This window comes from Erinaceus europaeus, chromosome 12 (genome assembly GCF_950295315.1).
Source record: "Erinaceus europaeus chromosome 12, mEriEur2.1, whole genome shotgun sequence".
Lineage (NCBI taxonomy): Eukaryota > Metazoa > Chordata > Mammalia > Eulipotyphla > Erinaceidae > Erinaceus > Erinaceus europaeus.
Genome location: NC_080173.1, coordinates 15,542,234 through 15,562,948, shown reverse-complemented (window position 1 = coordinate 15,562,948; position 20,715 = coordinate 15,542,234). Strand labels below are relative to the sequence as shown.

The 20,715-nt window shown below is 37.6% G+C and overlaps 1 protein-coding gene across 3 annotated transcripts in view; it reads left to right on the top strand.

The window, feature by feature from the left end:
* Positions 1 to 17,972, top strand: part of PPP4R2 (protein phosphatase 4 regulatory subunit 2) — a 43,563-nt gene extending 25,591 nt beyond the window's left edge. For 2 of the 3 annotated variants that reach the window (XM_007535560.3, XM_007535561.3), the window contains 6 exons: positions 4,668 to 4,761; positions 9,707 to 9,744; positions 10,888 to 10,962; positions 12,347 to 12,490; positions 13,460 to 13,749; positions 14,005 to 17,972. In XM_007535560.3, coding sequence (XP_007535622.1) covers positions 4,668 to 4,761; positions 9,707 to 9,744; positions 10,888 to 10,962; positions 12,347 to 12,490; positions 13,460 to 13,749; positions 14,005 to 14,315 — 952 coding nt within the window. In that variant the 3' untranslated portion in view covers positions 14,316 to 17,972. Of the gene's footprint in view, positions 1 to 820; positions 871 to 4,667; positions 4,762 to 9,706; positions 9,745 to 10,887; positions 10,963 to 12,346; positions 12,491 to 13,459; positions 13,750 to 14,004 lie in introns of all 3 variants that reach the window. The other variant, XM_060202858.1, reaches the window with a different exon arrangement.
* The last annotated feature ends 2,743 nt before the right edge of the window (positions 17,973 to 20,715 follow it).

Genomic DNA, 20,715 nt, shown 5'->3' with positions numbered 1-20,715 from the left:
GGTGTTTAATTTATAGAAATGGAATTGCTAGACCATAGTATATATGCACACAGATTTTTTTGTTTATTGCCTGAGGGACCTCCTAAGATGCATTCATTTATACTTTGTATATAAGTTCAAATAGGGTGATACTTCCTTATTTTTTGATTTCCAGTGAAATTGCACACTTGAATATTATTGACTTATAAATTGTGGATTTGTAACTTTTTGGTTTTGCTTTTAATTAATAAAATTTTTGTATTAGATGCTTCATAGTATTATGCCATAAAAGACAATCACTCAATTTACTTTAGTGTATTTTTAGCATATAAATACTTCCTCTTTGAAGTGGAAATTGTCATTTTGCTTATTGGTTTAATTCTCTGAACAGTGCAGTAAGGATCTGGACAGTAGCCTTTTTCCAAATAAGACCTAGAACAGAAGATTTGTGTTCACATTCGGGTTCTCAGATTCGTTGAACAAATCATTAAAAGGAATAAACACATTTCTTTTTTACCTACTTTTTATTAGTGATTTACAAAATTACAAGGTAATAGGGGCACAATTCCACACAGTTCCTACCACTAGAGTTTTGTGTTCCCATCTCCCTCGAGTGGAAACTCAGTAGTTCTCCCAAGATCACAGATAATGGGTTAACTTACATTTCTGTGTGTGAGTCTATGTGTGTATGTGTTTTTATTTGTCCATTAATAAAGCCACATTTCTATACCTTTATTTTGCCTATGGAGCATGGTATATAGAATTACATATGGTTGAATACTGATTTTTTAAATTTAGTTATGTTCTCTTAAAATTACTCTTGAACTTTAAAATTTTATAGGAGACGATGGATTTTAGCTACTCTCCAGAAGTGAAGTTACAGTATTTTAGGTGAGAAACACCAACAACTAAAATTAACAAACATAGAAACTTGAATGGAGTGGTCAAATAAATGATACCTTCTGCCATTTTACGCCCAGTGCAAAGGATTCTAATGAAGGGGCTTACAGAGACCAGAACCATTTACGAAAACCTGCTGGTAGATACCGTGAAAGGAGCTATTGCTCGTAGCTAAGAGTTCACTCCAGTAGTGGTACGCAGAGAAGGTTTCTGAGAGGCGTAACGTATTCCCAGTAGTTGTGAAAGATCCTTTGATGTCCTAAGTGATAGGGGTGGGGGGGTGAGTCTGAGTGTAGTTACTGAGTCTTACCCCTTCTTTCTAATTTTACTTTTTATTAATGATTTACAAAATTTACCCCTTTAATGCTACTAAAATAATAGTAAGTTGCACTTAAACTGTGTTAACTAAAGTAACATGACTACTTAGGAGGCGATTTGGGGAAAGTGCACAACCACTAGTACCTAAAGCTCCCTTTGTTGCATTATCTCTTAGATCACCTTCGAGTAGGTCACAGCTCAGAGAACTTAATTTCCTTTCGGCATGATAATCTTCTAAACATTTTAATGTAGCTGACTGACCAGATTTTGCTTTGTCATGGAAACTTTTACATGGTTATTTTACACGGTATGTAAGTAGAGACACTTCTAATTTCTGCACCTTAGAATGTGCCACATCATAGTTTTTTTGGGGGGAAATGTCAGGTGTAAGATTTTCATTTACATTTGTTTATCAGACTTTTTTTTTTTTAATTGCTATCTTTACTTACTGGCTAGGGACAGCCAGAAGTCGAGAGGCAGGGGGAGTTAGGGAGAGAGACTGATGCCTGCAGCACTGCTTCGCCACTTGTAAAAGCTTCCTTCCTGCAAGTGGGGACCGGTAGGTTGAATCTGGGTCCTTGCGCATTATAACGTGCACTCAGCAAGGTGCATCACCACACAGCCCCCGGCTATGTGGCTTATTCTTATGTTTCCTTTTAAACTCGTACCTTTTTGTTCTTGGTTTATGGCGTATTTCGTCTTTATAATACTGTAAATATTATTTTACTTGCACTTATTAATGTGATTTTAATTATATATTTGCTTCATCAAGTATAAGTGAGCAAGTATTTCTAGCTGTTAGTAGGTTCTTGTATTAATTTACAAGGTTAGAAAGTACAAACTGTGTAAAGAGACCTTACAGTGTAGTTTAATGTTTCCAGCAGACATTTATGTCCCAAGTAATGTTTGTATTAATCTGTTCAGGTAAGATAGGGGAGTGTTATATAAAGTTTTAGTGCCATCTATTGGACATTTGGTAAACTGATTTTTGACCGGTTGTGCTTAAAGTGTGTAAACTCATTTTATCATAGGCCATCATTGCTAACAAATTTCCAGTTATGTCTTATTTTTATAGGAATGAAAAAAAAGAAATGGAGATTGTACCAGGGCCTCACACATGCAAACTGCTACCACTTTTAGGGTGACTTTTTATGTTTATCAAGAGAGAGAGAGAGAGGTTGATTCATTCATTCTCTCACTCACTCACTTAGAGGAGGGCTGGAAATGACAGTGCTGTCGTGCCCACATGTGCTGTCTAGGCTATAACCCAGGCCCCCTTGCATGGGTAAAGCTCACATTCTATTGGATGAGTTATTTTTTCCTCCCTCTCCTTCTCTCCTCTTCTCCTCCTCCTCTCTCTTCTCTCCCTTATTGCCCTCCTCCATCTCCTTTTCCCTAGAGCACTGCTCAGCTCTAGCTTCTGGTAGTGGGGGGTTAACCTGGGACTTAACAGCCTCAGTGAGTTAATTCTTGTCACTCTCTCACTCCACATTAAAAAATTTTTTTTAAGAATTTATTTATTTTTCATGAGAAAGATATGGGGAGAGAAAGAACCAGCAGCCATCACTCTGGTACATGTGCTGCCGGAGATCAAACTTGGGACCTCATGCTTGAGAGTCTAGTGCCTTAGCCTCTGCATGACCTCCTGGACCACTTTTTTTTTTTTTTTTTTTTTCCCTCCAGGGTTATTGCTGGGCTCGGTGCCTGCACCATGAATCCACTGCTCCCGGAGGCCATTTTTTCCCTCTTTTGTTGCCCTTGTTATTGTAGCCTCGTTGTGGTTATTATTATTACCGTTGTTGATGTTGTTCCTTGTTGGATAGGACAGAGAGAAATGGAGAGAGATGGGGAAGACAGAGGGGGAGAGAAAGATAGACACCTGCAGACCTGCTTCACTGCTTGTGAAGCGACTCCCCTACAGGTGGAGAGCCAGGGGCTCGAACCGGGATCCCTACACCGGTCCTTGCGCTTTGCGCCACGTGTGCTTAACCCACTGCGCCACCGCCCGACCCCCCATTTTTTTTTTAACTCGGGCTACTCTATCTCAGATCTAAAGAAATTTCCTGATGATCATCAAAGAAGTTCTGTATTTCTCTTTTTTAAAAAAAGATTTTTTAATCTTTATTTATTGGTTGATTTATTGGATTGAAAAAGCCAGAAATTGAGAGGGAAGGGGGTAATAGGAAGAGAGAGAGACAGAGAGACACCTGCAACCCTGCTTCACCACTTGCAAAGTTTTCCCCTTGCAAGTGGGGACCGGGGGCTTGAATCTGGGTCCTTGCACACTGTAACATATGTGCAGATGCGCCACCAACCGGCCCCAAGTTGTGTATTTCTCATTTCCTCTGAATTATATTGGCAGAATGGTGGTTGACTAGGTTTTGATATTGAGATAAGATTGATTTTTTTTTTTTTGGCCTTAATAACAAAAAGTTTGTTTTCATGTGAATGATACTTTTCACCTTTCTAAAACTTAGACTAGGAAAAAAGCATAGTATTGATAGTAAGAATGAGTACTACATGTAGTTTTCCAAGGTAGAAAATAATCACTGGAAAGGATTTTGAAGTTGGAGAAGCTGGATTTGAGTCCAGGCATTAATTGCTTTGCTTTGTGGGGCAGGATATTGTGTCAGACTAACTACACACAGTATCAAATTTAGTAGGTAACTCGTATAAGTTGGGAATTTTGCAGTCACCTTTACAAGGAGAATAGATAGACGTCTATGATAGAAAATGAAGTCTGCAGTTGATATACTCAGTGCTCACTTACGCTTGCTGTTTAATATTTAATAGCGTGAATTCAAAACCAGCTTACGTTTAAAATGACTGCTATAATCAAATGAAATCCGGATGATAGTTAATGAGATACAGATTATATGTACAATTACAGTTATGGAACAGAGCCATTTTTATTAGTTTCTCATTAGAATAGAGCATTCTAGCTGGTAAAGTACTCGGTTTTTACTTGAACATTAGGAAGAAATATTTGGGTCCAAAAGAGTTTGTGCAGCCGGGGAGATACTGTTGTGGCCATGAAAACAGCTTTCATAACTGACTCTCTAAGGCCCAAGGTTTAGTGACCAGCACTTCCAGGAGCTGGAGCTTTTTCTGACAAAAACTTAACTCTAACTTGACTATTTGTGTTATACCTCTCTTATAAAATAAAATTGAAATTATCAGAATTCAAAATGTTAATTTTTTTCAGTGTGAAACTTTGTTTATTTTGTACGTCCTTTTTAAATGATTTCTTCTTTTATTTGTGCTTTTTTTAAACGTTAAGGCAAGGATGGGAATTGTTTTCTTGCTGATTAGGTGTGATTATTGTCCTATTTTTAAGTACTCACCCAATTCCTTTTGTGATTTAACACAAGAGTGACTAGATAAAACTTTTTAAAATAATAAGACTAATAAGTAAAGTTACTAATTCTCTTGATAATTATCTTAAACTGTAAAATTACTTTCTTTTGCAGTATCCCTTTTACTATTCAGCGACTATGTGAACTGCTAACAGATCCAAGGAGAAACTATACAGGAACAGACAAATTTCTCAGAGGAGTAGAAAAGGTATCTTAGTGCTAAAATGATATCCACTGTAATTTAAGGGCCAGGTGGTGGTGTACCTGGTTGAGCAGACCTGTTACAGCTCAAACCCCTAGCCCCCACCTGCAAGGGGAAAGCCTTACGAGCATCTTTCTCCCCCCCCCTTTTTTTAATAATTTATTTCTTTATTGGGGAATTAATGTTTTACATTCAACAGTAAATACAATAGTTTGTACATGCATAACATTCCCCAGATTCCCATTTAACAATACAACCCCCACTGTGTCATTCATCATCTTTCATGGACCTGTATTCTCCCCACCCACCCACCCACCCACCCCAGAGTCTTTTACTTTGGTGTAATACTCCAATTCCATTTCAGGTTCGACTTGTGTTTTCTTTTCTAATCTTGTTTTTCATCTTCGGCCTGAGAGTGAGATCATCCCATATTCATCCTTCTGTTTCTGACTTATTTCACTCAACATGATTTTTTCAGGGTCCATCCAAGATCGGCTAAAAACGGTGAAGTCACCATTTTTTACAGCTGAGTAGTATTCCATTGTGTATATATACCACATTTCTCTGATTGTCAGAGAAATGCAAATCAAGACAACAATGAGATATCACTTCACTCCTGTGAGAATGTCATACATCACAAAAGGTAACAGCAGCAAATGCTGGAGAGGGTATGGGGTCAAAGGAACCATCCTGCACTGCTGGTGGGAATGTCAATTGGTCCAACCTCTGTGGAGAACAGTCTGGAGAACTCTCAGAAGGCTAGAAATGGACCTACCCTATGATCCTGCAATTCCCCTCCTGGGGATATATCCTAAGGAACCCAACACATCCATCCAAAAAGATCTGTGTACACATATGTTCTTGGCAGCACAATTTGTAATAGCCAAAACCTGGAAGCAACCCAGGTGTCCAACAACAGATGAGTGGCTGAGCAAGTTGTGGTATATATACACAATGGAATACTACTTTCTTCCCCTTTTATCTACCCTTTCACTCTCAACTTCTCTCTGGCTCTCCAAAATAAGTAAATAGAATATAAAAAAGACAAATTAATTTTTTTCTTTTTTTAACTTTTTTAATTTACGTACTCCCTTTTGCAAGTTGCCCTTGTTGTTTTATTGTTGTAGTTATTATTGTTGTTGTCATTGTTGGATAGGACAGAGAGAAATGGAGAGAGGAGGGGAAGACGGGGGGAGAGAAAGAGAGACATCTGCAGACCTGCTTCACCGCTTGTGAAGCGACTCCCCTGCAGGAGGGGAGCCGGGGGCTCGAACCAGGATCCTTTTGCTGGTACTTGCACTTTGTACCACGTGTGCTTAACCCGCTGCATTACCGCCCTACTCCCAAGACAAAATAATTTAAATAGACTCCAGAAAAGTATACCAAGTTAAGATCTGACTCACTGCATCTGTTGCTCTTGTTTCATGTAAAATAAAAGCTAATATTGACTGACCAAAAAAAAAAAAAAAAAGATCTGTTACGAGCTCCTTTTCTTGATTAGGTTTCTCAGTCTTTTCCAGATTGTCTTCTCAGTGCCTAAGACAGATTTAATGACTGGACAACTAGAGTTTGGGAAAAGCATGTTGCCTCTTGGAAATTTGTAGTGTCTGACATCCTATTATTCTGGAAGTTCAGTGATTGATATTTTAATGCTAATGTTTCACAAGCTTGTTTATTCATGTAGTTAATTTTCTTTCCGCTGTTGTGTTAAGGGACACACAATTTTGGAAATTCATTGATGTGAAAAATTCTAATCTAATTCTAATCAAATTCAAATCAAATTCAGATTTCATTTGTGTGTGAAGGGAGTTAGTAATAAAGGAAAAAGAATAAATGACTTTCTGAACAAAGGAAAAAAGCGAACAAAGTTACTAGTGTGAGCAAATGAAGAAAGTGTGAATGAAAGAGAAAGGTAGTAGTAGCATTAGAGAAGTTGCTAGTTAACCCAGTTGGTGATTGAGCTTAAAAAATACAGGGGCCAGGTGGTAGCTCAGCGGGTTAGGCACACATGGCACAAAGTGCACAGACTGACATAAGAGTCCTGGTTCAACCCCCGGCTCCCCACCTGCAGACGGGTCGCTTCACAAGCAGTGAAGCAGGTCTGCAGGTGTCTGTCTTTCCTCCCCTCTGTCTTCCCCATCTCTTGTTTTCTCTCTGTCCTGTCTCAACAACAGCAGCAATGGGAACAACAAGGGCAACAAAACGGGGAAGATGGCCTCCAGGAGCAGTGGATTCATAGTGCAGGCATTAAGCCCCAGCCATAACCCTGGAGGCAAAAAACAAAAGAAAACAAATCAAAAACAAACAAAAAAGCAACTCCCAACTTTGATTTTTTAAGGTTACAACTCAAATTCAATTTGGAGCAGTTTTTTTTTTTAAATAGTTATTATTGGATAGAGATACAGAGAATTTGAGAGGATTTGGGAAGATAGGGAGAGGAAGACATAGACACCTGCAGTCCTGCTTCACCACTTGTGAAGCTTTCCCCCTGCAGGTGGGGACCAGGGGCTTGAACCTGGGACCTTATGCATTGTGATGTATGCGCTTAATCAGGTGCACCACCGCCTGGCCCCAGCCATTTCTTTTTTTTTTTTATTTCCTTATTGGGGAATTAATGTTTTACACTCAACAGTAAATACAATAGTTTGTACATGCATAACATTCCCCAGTTTCCCATATAACAATACAACCCCCACCAGGTCCTCTGAATCCTTGGACCTGTATTCTCTCCACCCACCCACCCCAGAGTCTCTTACTTTGGTACAATATACCAATTCCATTTCATGTTCTACTTGTGTTTTCTGATCTTGTTTTTCAACTTCGGCCTGAGAGTGAGATCATCCCATATTCATCCTTCTGTTTCTGACTTATTTCACTTAACATGAATTTTTCAAGGTCCATCCAAGATCGGCTGAAATCGGTGTACAGCTGAGTAGTATTCCATTGTGTTATATATACCACAACTTGCTCAGCCACTCATCTGTTGTTGGACACCTGGGTTGCTTCCAGGTTTGGCTATTACAAATTGTGCTCCCAAGAACATATGTGTACACAGATCTTTTTGGATGGATGTGTTGGGTTCCTTAGGATCTATCCCCAGGAGAGGAATTGCAGGATCATAGGGTAGGTCCATTTCTAGCCTTCTGAGAGTTCTCCAGACTGTTCTCCACAGAGGTTGGACCAATTGACATTCCCACCAGCCGTATAGAAGGGTTCTTTTGACCCCACAACCTCTCCAGCATTTGCCCAGCAGTTTCTTAAAAATCATTAGTGATTTACAATACTAATGTGTCTTGTTGAACTTCCATTCCCTTAGCATGATTCCTTTATGAAAGGAAGCAGATGTTTGTTGGTACTTATTTTCCAGTCCAACAACTTTTTTTTAATCATTGAATGAAGAGACCCCCCCCCCAAAAAAAAAATATCAGTATCACAGGCTTAACCCTGCTGTCTAATCAGGGCCACAGGTGTCACAGACATGCCACTATGAACCAGTTACTTGACCCAAGTCTTAGTTTCCTCACCTGTAAAATGTACATAATAGATCTGCAAGGAAGATTTAGTACAAAACACATGTTCTTCCTCCTAATAAGATTTTAGTGAGTATTGACTATTGATAAAGTTATTATCCAGAAGTGTCTATTTTTATTTATTTATTTATTTTTGCTACCAGCGTTACCATGGGGGCTTGGTGCCTGCATGAAGAATCTACTTCTGGTGGCTTTTTTTTTTTTTCCTTTTTATTTCATAGGACAGAGAGAAATTGAGAGGAAAAGGGAAGATCTTGAGATAGAGAGAAAGAAGGACCTGTAGACCTGCTTCACTATTCATGAGGTGTCCTCTTGATAAGTGGGGACTGTGGGCTCAAACCCAGTACATGGTAATGTGTTTGCTTAATCAGGTGCACTACCACTCCCCCCCCCCCTTAATGATTGCCTTTATTAATCAGGGAGAAAGAACCAGACATCACTCTGGTACATATGCTGCTGGGAATTGAGCTCAGGATCTTATTCTTGAGAGCCAAATGATTATCCATTGTATCGCCTCCTGGACCATCCCCCCCCCCTCTTTTTTTTTTTTTTTTTAAGATTTGAATGTCTTCAGTGGTATGTTGCTAATCATTAAGCACTGTTTTGTAAGAAAATACATTAGGCTAAATTTACAGACTTAAATTTTTTAGATATTTTGGGGGGTTGGTGTTACATAAAATAGGACCATGATTCAGCTCTGCTATATATGTCAGAGCTTCAAAGTACTTAAAGAAAAAATATGAGAGAGGCTAGGTGGTGGTGCACTGGTTGAATGCACACATTATGGTGCGTAGGGTTCAAGCCCCTTGTCCTCACCTGCAGGGGGTAAGCTTCACAAGCAGTGAAATAGTGTCGCATACCTCTCAACTTCTCTCATCTCTATCCTAAATAAAGATGCTTTTTAAATAATGTGGACATACTGAAGTAGACTACTAGGTCTTGATCTTTGGGTTTTTTTTTTTTTTTTTTTTAATTGCCTACATGGTTATTGCTGTGCCTTGGTGCTGCACAATGAATCTACTTCTTCCAGCAGCCTTTGTTCACCCATTTTTTTTCTTCCACTTTTATTTTTGATAGGATAGGGAAATTGAGAGGAGTGGGGGGAGAGAGAAAGAGGAGGGAGGGAGGGAAGTAGAGAGAGAGAGAGAGACCTGTAGCACTGTTTGACCACTCATGAAGCTTCCCCCCCTGCAGGTGGGGACTGGGTACTTGAACCTGGCTTATTACACCAGGCAATGTGTGCTTCACCCGGTGCGCCACCACCTGGTCCTGATATTGGTCTTTTATTGTTTTAAGTCACTTTCCTCTTAGTAAAATTAGGATAAGTGAAAACTTACCCAGGTGATTTTGAGAAATTGAAATCAAAAGTTGACACCTCACAGTGCTTTTTCTTGCTCAATAAACAATTTTTGTTATTGCAGAATGTGATGGTGGTTAGCTGTGTTCATCCATCCTCAGAGTAAGTAAATTGTCTATTTCTAGTATATTCTAATTAAACAAGTTGCATTTTTTTTGGTAACTAAGCATTGTAAAATACGTAATAATGTGGGATCCATTCCCTATGCCCCAAAGTAGTAGGGTATTACCAAACCATTTGTTGCCTATATATTTTCCAGTAAAGAGACTTTCATGAATGATTTGGACTGAAGAGGAGATAGCAGAAGGGCTATGCAAAAGGCTTTCATGCCTAAAGCACCAAAAGTCCCACATTTCAGTCCCCAGCACCACCATAACCAGAGCTTAGCAGTGCTCTGGTAATAAAGAAATAAGATAGATTGTGATTTACTACACTGGTTTTGTTGGGTTTGTGTATTATTGCAGTAGTGAAATGATCTCAACCTAGATCCTTTGAATTTCTCTAGAATAACTCCTAGGTTTGGAATAGCCGCTTACTGCCATTCTTTTCCATGGTGGAAAAGTATTTCTAGGTTTTAAGATATATTTAACAAGTTAAAAGTCCCCGTTTGATGCACATTCTTTAAAAGTACTGTTAATAACCTTGATAGAAAATAACAGGTTCAGGCGGTATCCTCTGACCTCTATTGGATGCCAATAGCTTCTCCCTGGGTGCCTCCTGCTGGCTTAAGGTTAAAATAGCTGTTTTTTTTTTTTTTTTTTAGGGGGGGGCGGTAGCGCAGCAGGTTAAGCGCAGGTGATGCAAAGCGCAAGGACTGGCGTAAAGATCCCGGTTCAAGCCCCCTGCTCCCCACCTACAGGGGAATTGCTTCATAGGCGGTGAAGCAGGTTTGCAGGTGTCTTATCTTTCTCTCCCCCTCTCTGTATTCCTCTCCTCTCCATTTCTCTTTGTCCTATCCAACAACAACAACAGTAATAACTACAACAATAAAAAACAAGGGAAACAAAGGGAATAAATAAATATTTTTTTAAAAGGCTGTTTTTCATTTTAAAAAAGTAGCGAGTTTAAGAGCTTTTACACATACTGTTAAATAGGGATACTAATATCCTATGATAGTTAATTCCTGTGTAAGTTCTTGGTTATTAGAAGTCTATATTTGATTGTCTGATAATGAGATTAAAAAATCAGATGCGTATTATCAAACTTAAAGAACTAAGTCAGTCCATTACTCTCTCTCTCCTATAGGAAAAACAATTCCAGTAGTTTAAATCGAATGAATGGTGTGATGTTTCCTGGAAATTCACCAAGCTATACTGAAAGGTAAGATCATTTTGAGGGTTTGTTCTTGTTTAGCTTTCACTGCCAGTGTTATTACTGGAGCTCAGTGCCTGCCAACAGCTTTAGTGCCCAGTGGCCATTTTCTCCTCTTCCCTCACCCCCTCTGGTTTTCTTTATTTTACTACTATTTTAAATGTTCAGGTTTAATTTTTTATGTATGGGGCATGCACCAAAGGGGAGGGGCTAGCATACCAGAGCATCACTCAGACATATTTGATGCCAGGGATTAAGCTCATACTTTTGAGTCCAGTGCTTTATCCATTGTACCACCTCCTGTGTTGCTTTCTGTTTCTGCTGGAGAAAAGAGTGATATCTGTAGCACCCCTCCACCACTCACGAAGTATCTCCCCTCCACCCAAGAAGGGGACCAAGGGCTCTGAGCATAGGTTGTCACTTATAGTAATTTATGCACACTTTACTGGGCACACCACTGCCAGCCCCCTTATCATGAGAAGGAGAGAGGTATATTTTCCTATTTTTGAGTTCTAGGTTCAATATGATTTTTTTTTTTAATTCAACATTCCTTGGAAGACATGAAAAAAACATAAATTTAAAAAAAAATTATTTCCCCTTTTTTGTTGCCCTTGTTGTTTAACATTGTTGTGGTTATTGATGTTGTTGTTGGTGTTGGATAGGACAGAGAGAAATGGAGAGAGGAGGGGAAAACGGGGAGAGAAAGATAGACACCTACAGACCTGCTTTACTGCTTGTGAATCGACTCCCCTGCAGGTGGGGAGTTGGGGCCTCAAACTGGGATCCTTATGCTGGTCCTTGCACTTTGCCCAAGAAAAACATAATTTTTTAAAAAATATATTGTTGACTGTTTTTTGTTTGTTTGTTTTTACCAGAGCACTGCTCAGCTCTGGCTTATGGTGGTGCTGGGGTTTGAACCTGAGACTTTGGAGCCTCAGGCATGGAAGTCTGTTTGCATAACCATTATGCTATCTACCCCCTAGAAAAACATAATTTAACTTGACTTTTTTCCTCCTTCACCAGACCACTGCTCAATTCTGTCTTAGGGGGATTAAACTTGAGACCATGGAGCCTCAGGCGCAACATCTCCCAGACCTAAACAGAATTAATTAAAAGCCTCATGAATCTGTAAGAGTTACAGATGAACGAATGTTAACATGATTTATTCATTTAAATAAGGCTTTGGAAAAATGACTTTTTGAATATGTTTATATATTATATACATACATAGCACTGATCAGGTTTGCTTTATGGTGGTGCTGGGGATTAAACCTGAGACCTCAGAGCTTCTGGCATGAAAGTCTTTTGCATAACCATTATGCTGTCTCCCCAGCCCAGGAAGAATGACTTTTTGCAAAAATGGAGAAATGACATTCATTTATCTTAACCATAGGTCTAATATAAATGGGCCTGGAACACCCAGGCCACTTGCTCGACCAAAGGTTTCTTTGTCAGTCCCAATGGCTACAAATGGCTTACCTGAGAGCACTGACAGCAAAGATTCAAGTTTACAAAAAAATGAGGACAAAAACCACAGGTTTGTATGGAATTTGTATTTTAAAACAAGCCTTTAAAAAAGTTAATGTTTTTAGCACTCATTCACTATTCTGTGGGTTAGGAGGTTTTGATACACGTGCACAATACATGAGCATAGAAAAGATTTTGAAGTGCTAATTTGAGATTATAATAGGATCTTACAAAAATAAGGTCACGATGGGTTTTATTTTTTTCTTTTGTAAGTTACTAAAAATAATTGTAAATGAGTTGAAATTTGTGAATAAGATAGCACAGTTTACTTTTTCATTATAGATCATAGCAAAATATCTGTTTATCTGAGTTACATTACAGGGAGGTTAAATTAGTGTATCTATTTGAAACCCTTGTAGTTTTAACTAATAAACTGAACAGAAAGCCTTATAACTTGTTGAGTAGTCTCTAGTGGGAAATATAATCTAGCTGAGGTCCCCTGGAAATTATTCTCGAGTTTTTCTTTGTCTAAATATTACAGTTTAACTTTTAACACTGAAATACATTTTAAAAAGTGATTAGACTTTAATAAAGAAAATGTGGGAGTTGAAGGAAGCACTTTTAAAATTTTATTATTTTCCCTTTTGTTGCCCTTTTTTTTTTTACTGTAGTTATTATTGCTGCTGTTGTTGTCATCGTTGTTGGATAGAGAGAAATGGAGAGAGGAGGGGAAGATGGGGAGAGAAAGATAGACACCTACAGACTTGCTTCACCGCTTGTAAAGCAACTCCCCTTGCAGGTGGGGAGCCAGGGGCTTGAACCCAGATACTTAACGCCGGTCCTTGCACTTCGCGCCATGTGCGCTTAACCCACTGCGCTACCATCCAACTCCCATTTTTAAATTTTATTTATATTTATTATTTATTTTCCCTTTTGTTGCCCTTTTTAAAAAAATTTTTATTGTTGTAGTTATTATTGCTGCTGCTGCTGTTGTTTAAGGAAGCACTTTTATTGATGACACTTTGAACATCATTTACAGTGACTCTCTGACAGCTGAATCCGAAGGTTCTTCTTCGAGCCCTGTAAAAAACAAGCATCCAGATGGAGATACTATAGAACCTGAGGGGCACGAGGTAAAAAGACTCAGGTTTGACAAGGAAAGCGATGTCAGAGAGACAGCCAGTCAAACAGCTTCCAGTGAAGTTTCTTCAGTTACGGTGGAAGAAACAGAAGCATCATCTTCGTCTCAGGATAAAGACAAAGAAAGTAATTGTCCCAGGCAACACTGTATGGAAGAAGATGAAGAAGAGGATGAAGAGGAAGAAGAAGGTATTTAGAGACCTTAAAAGGGTGGAATAAGGAGATCCTCAAATTCTTACACTTTTCCCCCCCTCTGGGCATGAAAGGATTTAGCATAATGGAATTCCTTATAATACTGATTTAGGCTTTTCTCCCACCTGTATGTAGTTGCTGCTGAGTTTCAGGGGATATGATTTCAACTTTAGAATATCAGAATTCATGAAACTTAAATTGGAAGTATTTTAAGAATAAAATTTAACTACAACAACGTTTGCTTATTTTTAGAGTCTTTTATGACATCAAGAGAAATGATCCCAGAACGAAAAAATCAAGAAAAAGAAACTGACGATGCCTTAACTGTGAAGGAAGAGACTTCCGCGGGAAATGATCAAATGGAGGAGTCTGATCTGGCTCGACCTGAGAAAGCTTTGCATTCTGAAGATAGTGAAAACACAGGCCCTGTAAGTAGTGGTTCTGATAGTCACGAAACAGAAGACATAGCAGGATCCAATTCCAGTAAAACTGGAGAGGCTCTTCCAGAATCCTCTATGGGAAACAATGATGAAACCACAGATGAACCAATGGAACAAGACTAACTATTTAAGGACATTTAGATGCAGTATGTTACATACAGTTTTTGGTTTTACACTGTATAAAACTTTGATGTAATAAAGTGGACCTTTAGTTTTACAAGAGAAGCAGGTTGTAAAATAAAGTACTTTATGGGATAAATCCTAAGAGTTGTACATGTCAGAACTGTGACTATCAGACATTCTGGGGTCCTGCTTACTGCTGGCCTTTTTGGTGGGGTAGGGTGGGGTAGGGAGGGTCTGGTCAAATCAGTGGTTTGTGTATAGATTTTTAAATAAAAAATTAGAATTAAAGTTTTTAAACTGGAAGGTAATAATTATAATTTTGAAGATCATATTTAGTTTATACATATGCAAGAAGGCTTTTTTTCTTAAGTCTTTCTGACATCTTTAGCAGTTTTCATATTTTGGTCATACGTTCAGCATTTTAACAAGTGAATTATAGGGGCTTCATGTTGGTTTCCAGATTTTATTGTTTGACTGTGTACAATGGAACTTTAAGTCATATATACATAACATATATATATGTATAAATATATATATTATTCTAAGGGGGAAAATGTTATATTTTTCTGTTTCTATAAGAGATGAATACAGTGGATACTTTTTCTATTGGTAATGATTGAGTTCACCTCTTTCAGAAGACAAGTTTTTTTTTTTTAATCTTCTGAGAATTTAAATAAAATCTGGCCCTTGTGAAACCCTTAAGTCTGTTTAAATACCTGGTCAAACACATTCCAAGAGATACACTCAAACTAATATTCTTTTGTATACTTCTGAGGTGCCTGAGAAAAAGACTTCATTATTTATAAGAAAATGTGCTTTATCTTGGAAATTGTGTTCAAATGTTAGCTTACTGTTTTGTAGAATGAATGCATACAAAGCTGACATGAAACCATCTCAGAAGAACTAGGCAGGTTCCTTTACCTTTTGCTTGCTTTTCTGAACATTGTGAATATTAACACATTTCCTCCTAAATTATTCTAATAGTATGCAAATGTCAATGGTATGAAACACCGCTGTACTGGAAGAATTAATATATTCCTTTAGTAATGTACCAGAGCTAAGTGATTGAAGCTTTAGGGGTGCATAGAAACCACCATAATTTGTATGACATTTTGAAGTGAATTAAATATTTTTGAACATGCTTCTTTGACAGCCAGTGTTATATTTTTCAGATCAACACAAAGCACAATGATTACTCAAAACTCAATATTTTCAAATTCACATATTTAAAGTCATACAAACTACAACTTCCCTGTTCAAATGACTGGCTGCCAAATTTATACCTGTTTCTTCAGCTGTACCTTTTGATATTTAGAATTTTTAAATTTCTGTAAAGTAGATTTTGTAGAGTGTAATGTGTTCACTGCCTTTGTAAAGCGGTATATAATTGTATAATTCTGTGTGTAAACTGAATGCTTGGGCTTTCAAATACAGTATTCATATAAAGCAATAAATAGTAATGTTATGAAATATTTGAGTACATTTTTATCAAAATATGAAATAATCCCTTTAAAATTTATAAATACTTGACATACATTTATGAACTTATAAAACTGCAAAAAATTTATGATACTGTATCATTTGCTTCGGGGTGATTTGGGTGGCAACCACAAGTTTTACATTTTGACTACTTAAATTACTCTGAGGAAAAATACCCAAATGATCTGGCTCTGTTGATATTTATAGAGTAATAAATATACTACTGACTGACCTGCCTGTCAGGTTCACAGCAGCTGGGCGATCTATTTGTGAATATGTCTGTTAATTGAAATAAAAACTAAATCTTGACTTACTGTACCCATGAAGGTGATTAAAAAAAAAAATCAAACATTTTTAAGTGTTTTTCCAAACGATGTTAAAATGAATCAAAATTTAAATGTGACATTTGTAGTGACCTACCACTTTTTTTTTTTTTGGTTGAATATTTTGCCAATGAGAATAGAATTTAGACAGTTGAGGTTGAGAAATTTAGGATTTTTCCTTTTAGAATATTTATGTAATTATTGTCAATAAACCTACTCATTGAGGTCCTATGACCTTTTTTTTTTTTTTTTTTTTTTTTTTTTTTTAGTTGTGCCATGGACCATTTGTAAACAGATTTATTTTTGTTGGTTATAAACTGACGATTTAGCATCATGACTTTGTGGTCTGTGGTTTTATTTGTAAACTTGCAATTGCTGTTTTTGCAAGGACGAATGTATTTCTTTATTAAATAAAGTATAATAATGGTGAACATACCAAAATGCCATCCCTTAACTCTATGAGAGATCTGCATTTTAATCTATAGTTTGGTAGTTGCGATATTTATTAGATACTCCTATGTTGATCATAGATCAGAATTGTTGCTGTTCATACAGATAATTGTAGAATGCTCCTGGAATATCTTTAGGGTAAGTGGAATTCTTTTGTTAAACTAGGACACTGTGTTCACCTGCTTTAAAATACTGATATCCATTTGGAAGAAAATTTTAACAAATATGCAAAGGTGCACATACTTTGGCAAAGAAAACGTCAACTGTAGTAGAAACTAATTTGTTTCATTTTTAAAGACCAGTTAATTATAGGCACGTTCCTCTTAACACATGGGCAAAAGTTAAAAGATCTAGATGGATGGAGACCCAACTTGATGAAAGGCCCTATTTTCTCCCTTTTAAGCTTAGTTTTTAAGTTCTTGCCTTCCTTATTTTAGAGAGGGGCAGTGAGGCAGAGAGAGTAAGAGTCCACAACACTGAAGCTTCCTTCAATGCAGTGGGGATTTGGCTCAATCGGGGTTTTGCACATGGCAAAGCATTACTCCATCCCATTTTCTGTCTTTAACTTTGAACCTATTATGTAAAAAGAATTTGAAATGCTAATGATAAAAGTGAGAATATTTGTAATATTCTTAACACTTTTAAAAAGTGGGAGAAAGACTAGTACAAAATTCTAAGTTCTGGAAATACAACAGCAGAAATAAGTAGTAGAAAATGTCATTTTAAATGCTGATTCTTTTTTAATCTCTTCATAGAGTTTAATTACATCTTTTAAAGGTGTGGACAGAGCAGAGGAATTGTCCTACCAGGAGCTTGGAAAGACATCCCAGAAATTCTGGGCCAGTAGATAGGGTCTGTTAAAGCATGAGGACTTAAGAGTACTTTGCTTGTGTAGATAGGCATGTTTTTGTTTTTTTTTCTTTTTTGGTTTCTTTTGCATTTGTAAATCAGCACTTTTCAGATAATGTAAATGTAATGTAATGTTCTAGTTTACTTATACAGGTTCTTGGGTAGAATAAAACTGCTAGTGTTTGATTATGAGAAATGTAATTTATGGCAAGGATAAAAATGCAACTTGTATAGAACCAAAGAAATTAAATTTGAATAGTGTTTCCATATATCTTCTGAACAGGAATTTCTTAAATAACGTTGACTCAGATCAAAATGAATCACTTTCACTCTTGAGATTTGTGTTAATTACACCTTGTAATTTCATCTGAAACTATTTTAATTAGGCTTACTGGATTACTGACAATAAAAATGCTAGTATGTATTGATTAGAACACATCTAATAGTTCACATTAATCAGTACACTTCAGAATTTTATTTCAACTTGGATCCTAGATTACTTTGCCAAATAAATGTATTATTTTCATAATGCAATAAAATATAAATTAGAAGGATATCTTTATGTGTGGAATTATTTTGTCATAACAGTTCCCATAGCCTCAGCTGCCTGATTGACCTCAGATAATTCAGGATCCACACAACTCTCCTGATGTGTAGGGAGAGACAGTACGTGGGAATATGACAAGACTGTGTCTGAGTTGAGTGGACAAGTGGTTCTTTGTAGGACTTCTCCAACCTGGTTTCTGACAAGATCCATACATGCCCTGTATTAAGTTTCTTGTGGTACTGACTGCACATGCCCTCAACAACTGTCTTTAGTCATCCTGTCACATACCTGTATAGTTAAGTATGGAACTGCCCCCAAGTGAACAGGATGGGTTCTGTTGCCAACTCTGGGTTCTCTGCTGTTTGTACATGTTGCTGCACAATAGGTTATTAATGACATTTGTGAGTCTAGAGGACCGAATAGGAAGGACTGAATGGGAATAAGATGCATAATCCGGCTATTTGCCCATGTAGAATGAGTGTATACCATTGTCTTGTGGGGTGGTTTTAAGTTTTTTTATTTCATTGCATTTCCTTTTTTATTTTTTTGCACAAAATAGATGGGAATGAGTTGACATTATCAATGTGTCACCACTATGTGCACTGTTCTGGTAGAGAGCAAAAAAAACTAAGTAGGAGACCATGTGGATTCCATTCTAGTCTTTTTTCAGTTTACTTTGTCTATTTGAAAATGAACTAGAAGTTGTGGGCTTTTTTTTTTTTTAGCTCAGATTTTGTGTGAAGCGACGTCCCTGCAGGTGGGGAGCCAGGGGCCTTGAACCAGGATCCTTACCCCAGTCCTTATGCTTTGCGCCACCTGTGTTTAACCCACTGTGCTACCGCCCAACCCCTAGGGTTTTAGTTTTTTATCCTTTTTTTCATTACATCATAAACTGGAAACTTGTTACTTTGATTTTTTTTTTTTTACCAGAGCACCACTACCCAAAGCAAATCTGGTTTATGGTGATGCTGGGGATTCAGAGCCTTAAGCATGAACATCTTACATAGCTACTTTGCTGTCTTCCCAGTCCCTGTTTTTCTTCATAAAGGCAATTATTTAAAAAAAAAAAATTCTTGGGGAGAGAACCAGAACATCACTATAGCATCTGATGCTAGGACTCAAACTAAGAACCTCACATCTGAACTTGAAAATAATGATGGGTTGGGGGGTAGCATAATAGTTATAGAAACAAGACTTTAATGGGGAGTCGGGTGGTAGCGGCAGTGGGTTAAGCTCAGGTGGCGCAAAGCGCAAGGACCAGTGTGAGGATCCCAATTTGAGCCCCTGGCTCCCCACCTGCAGGGAAGTCGCTTCACATGCGATGAAGCAGGTCTGCAGGTGTCTGTCTTTCTCTCCCCCCCCCCCCGTCTTCCCCTCCTCCATTTCTCTGTTTTATCCAACAACGATGAAATCAATAACAATAAAACAAGGGCAACAAAAAGGACTATAAATTAAAAAAAAAAAAAAGATTTTAATGCTTGAGGCTCCAAAGTTCCAAGTTCAATCCCCTATACCACCATAAGCCATAGATGAACAGTGCTCTGGTCAGCCTCTCTAATAAAAAAGTAGTACAAATAATAATGACAATTATACAGAGAAATGCCAGCAATTCTGTATCCTACTCTACAGACCATTGTTTTGCTTATCTCAATATTACAAGCTATCTTGTATTTGGCATGTGGTAACAGTAGAGGTAATAAGAACTTGGCATGTTCTGTCTACAGGGTTAACTTTGGATTCCTAAATTGCACTGAACCTGTTTTTTTTATATATAATTTATTTCCTTATTGGGGAATTAATGTTTTACATTCAACAGTAAATACAATAGTTTGTATATGCATAACATTCCCCAGTTTCCCATTTAACAATACAACCCCCACTATGTCATTCACATCCTTCATGGACCTGTATTCTACCAACCCACCCACCAACCCCAGAGTCTTTTACTTTGGTGCAATATGCCAATTCCATTTCAGGTTTGACTTGTGTTTTCTTTTCTAATCTTGTTTTTCAACTTCGGCCTGAGAGTGAGATCATCCCATATTCATCCTTCTGTTTCTGACTTATTTCACTCAACATGATTTTTTCAAGGTCCATCCAAGATTGGCTGAAAACGGTGAAGTCACCATTTTTTACAGCTGAGTAGTATTCCATTGTGTATATATACCACAACTTGCTCAGCCACTCATCTGTTGTTGGACACCTGGGTTGCTTCCAGGTTTTGGCTATTACAAATTGTGCTGCCAAGAACATATGTGTACACAGATCTTTTTTTTTTTTTTTTTTTTTCCTTGCTCCTGCCTGATTGCTATGGCAAGAACTTCTAGTGTTTTGATCAAAAAGGGATGTTGTATTTTGTCAAAGGCTTTCTCTGCATCTATTGATATGACCATGTGGTTTTTGGTCTTGCTTTTGTTGATGTGGTGGATCACATTGATTGATTTACGTATATTAAACCAACCTTGCATGCCTGGGATAAACCCCACTTGGTCATGATGAACAATCTTTTTGATACACTGCTGTATCCGGTTGGCTAGAATTTTGTTCAATATTTTCACATCTATGTTCATCAGAGATATTGGTCTGTAGTTTTCTTTTTTGGTTGTGTCCCTGTCTGCTTTTGGTATCAGGGTGATGTTGGCTTCACAGAAGCTGGCAGGGAGTATTCCAGTGTCTTCAATTTTCTGGAAGACTTTTAAAAGTAGAGGTATTAGTTCTTCTTTGAAGGTTTTGTAGAATTTATTTGTAAAAC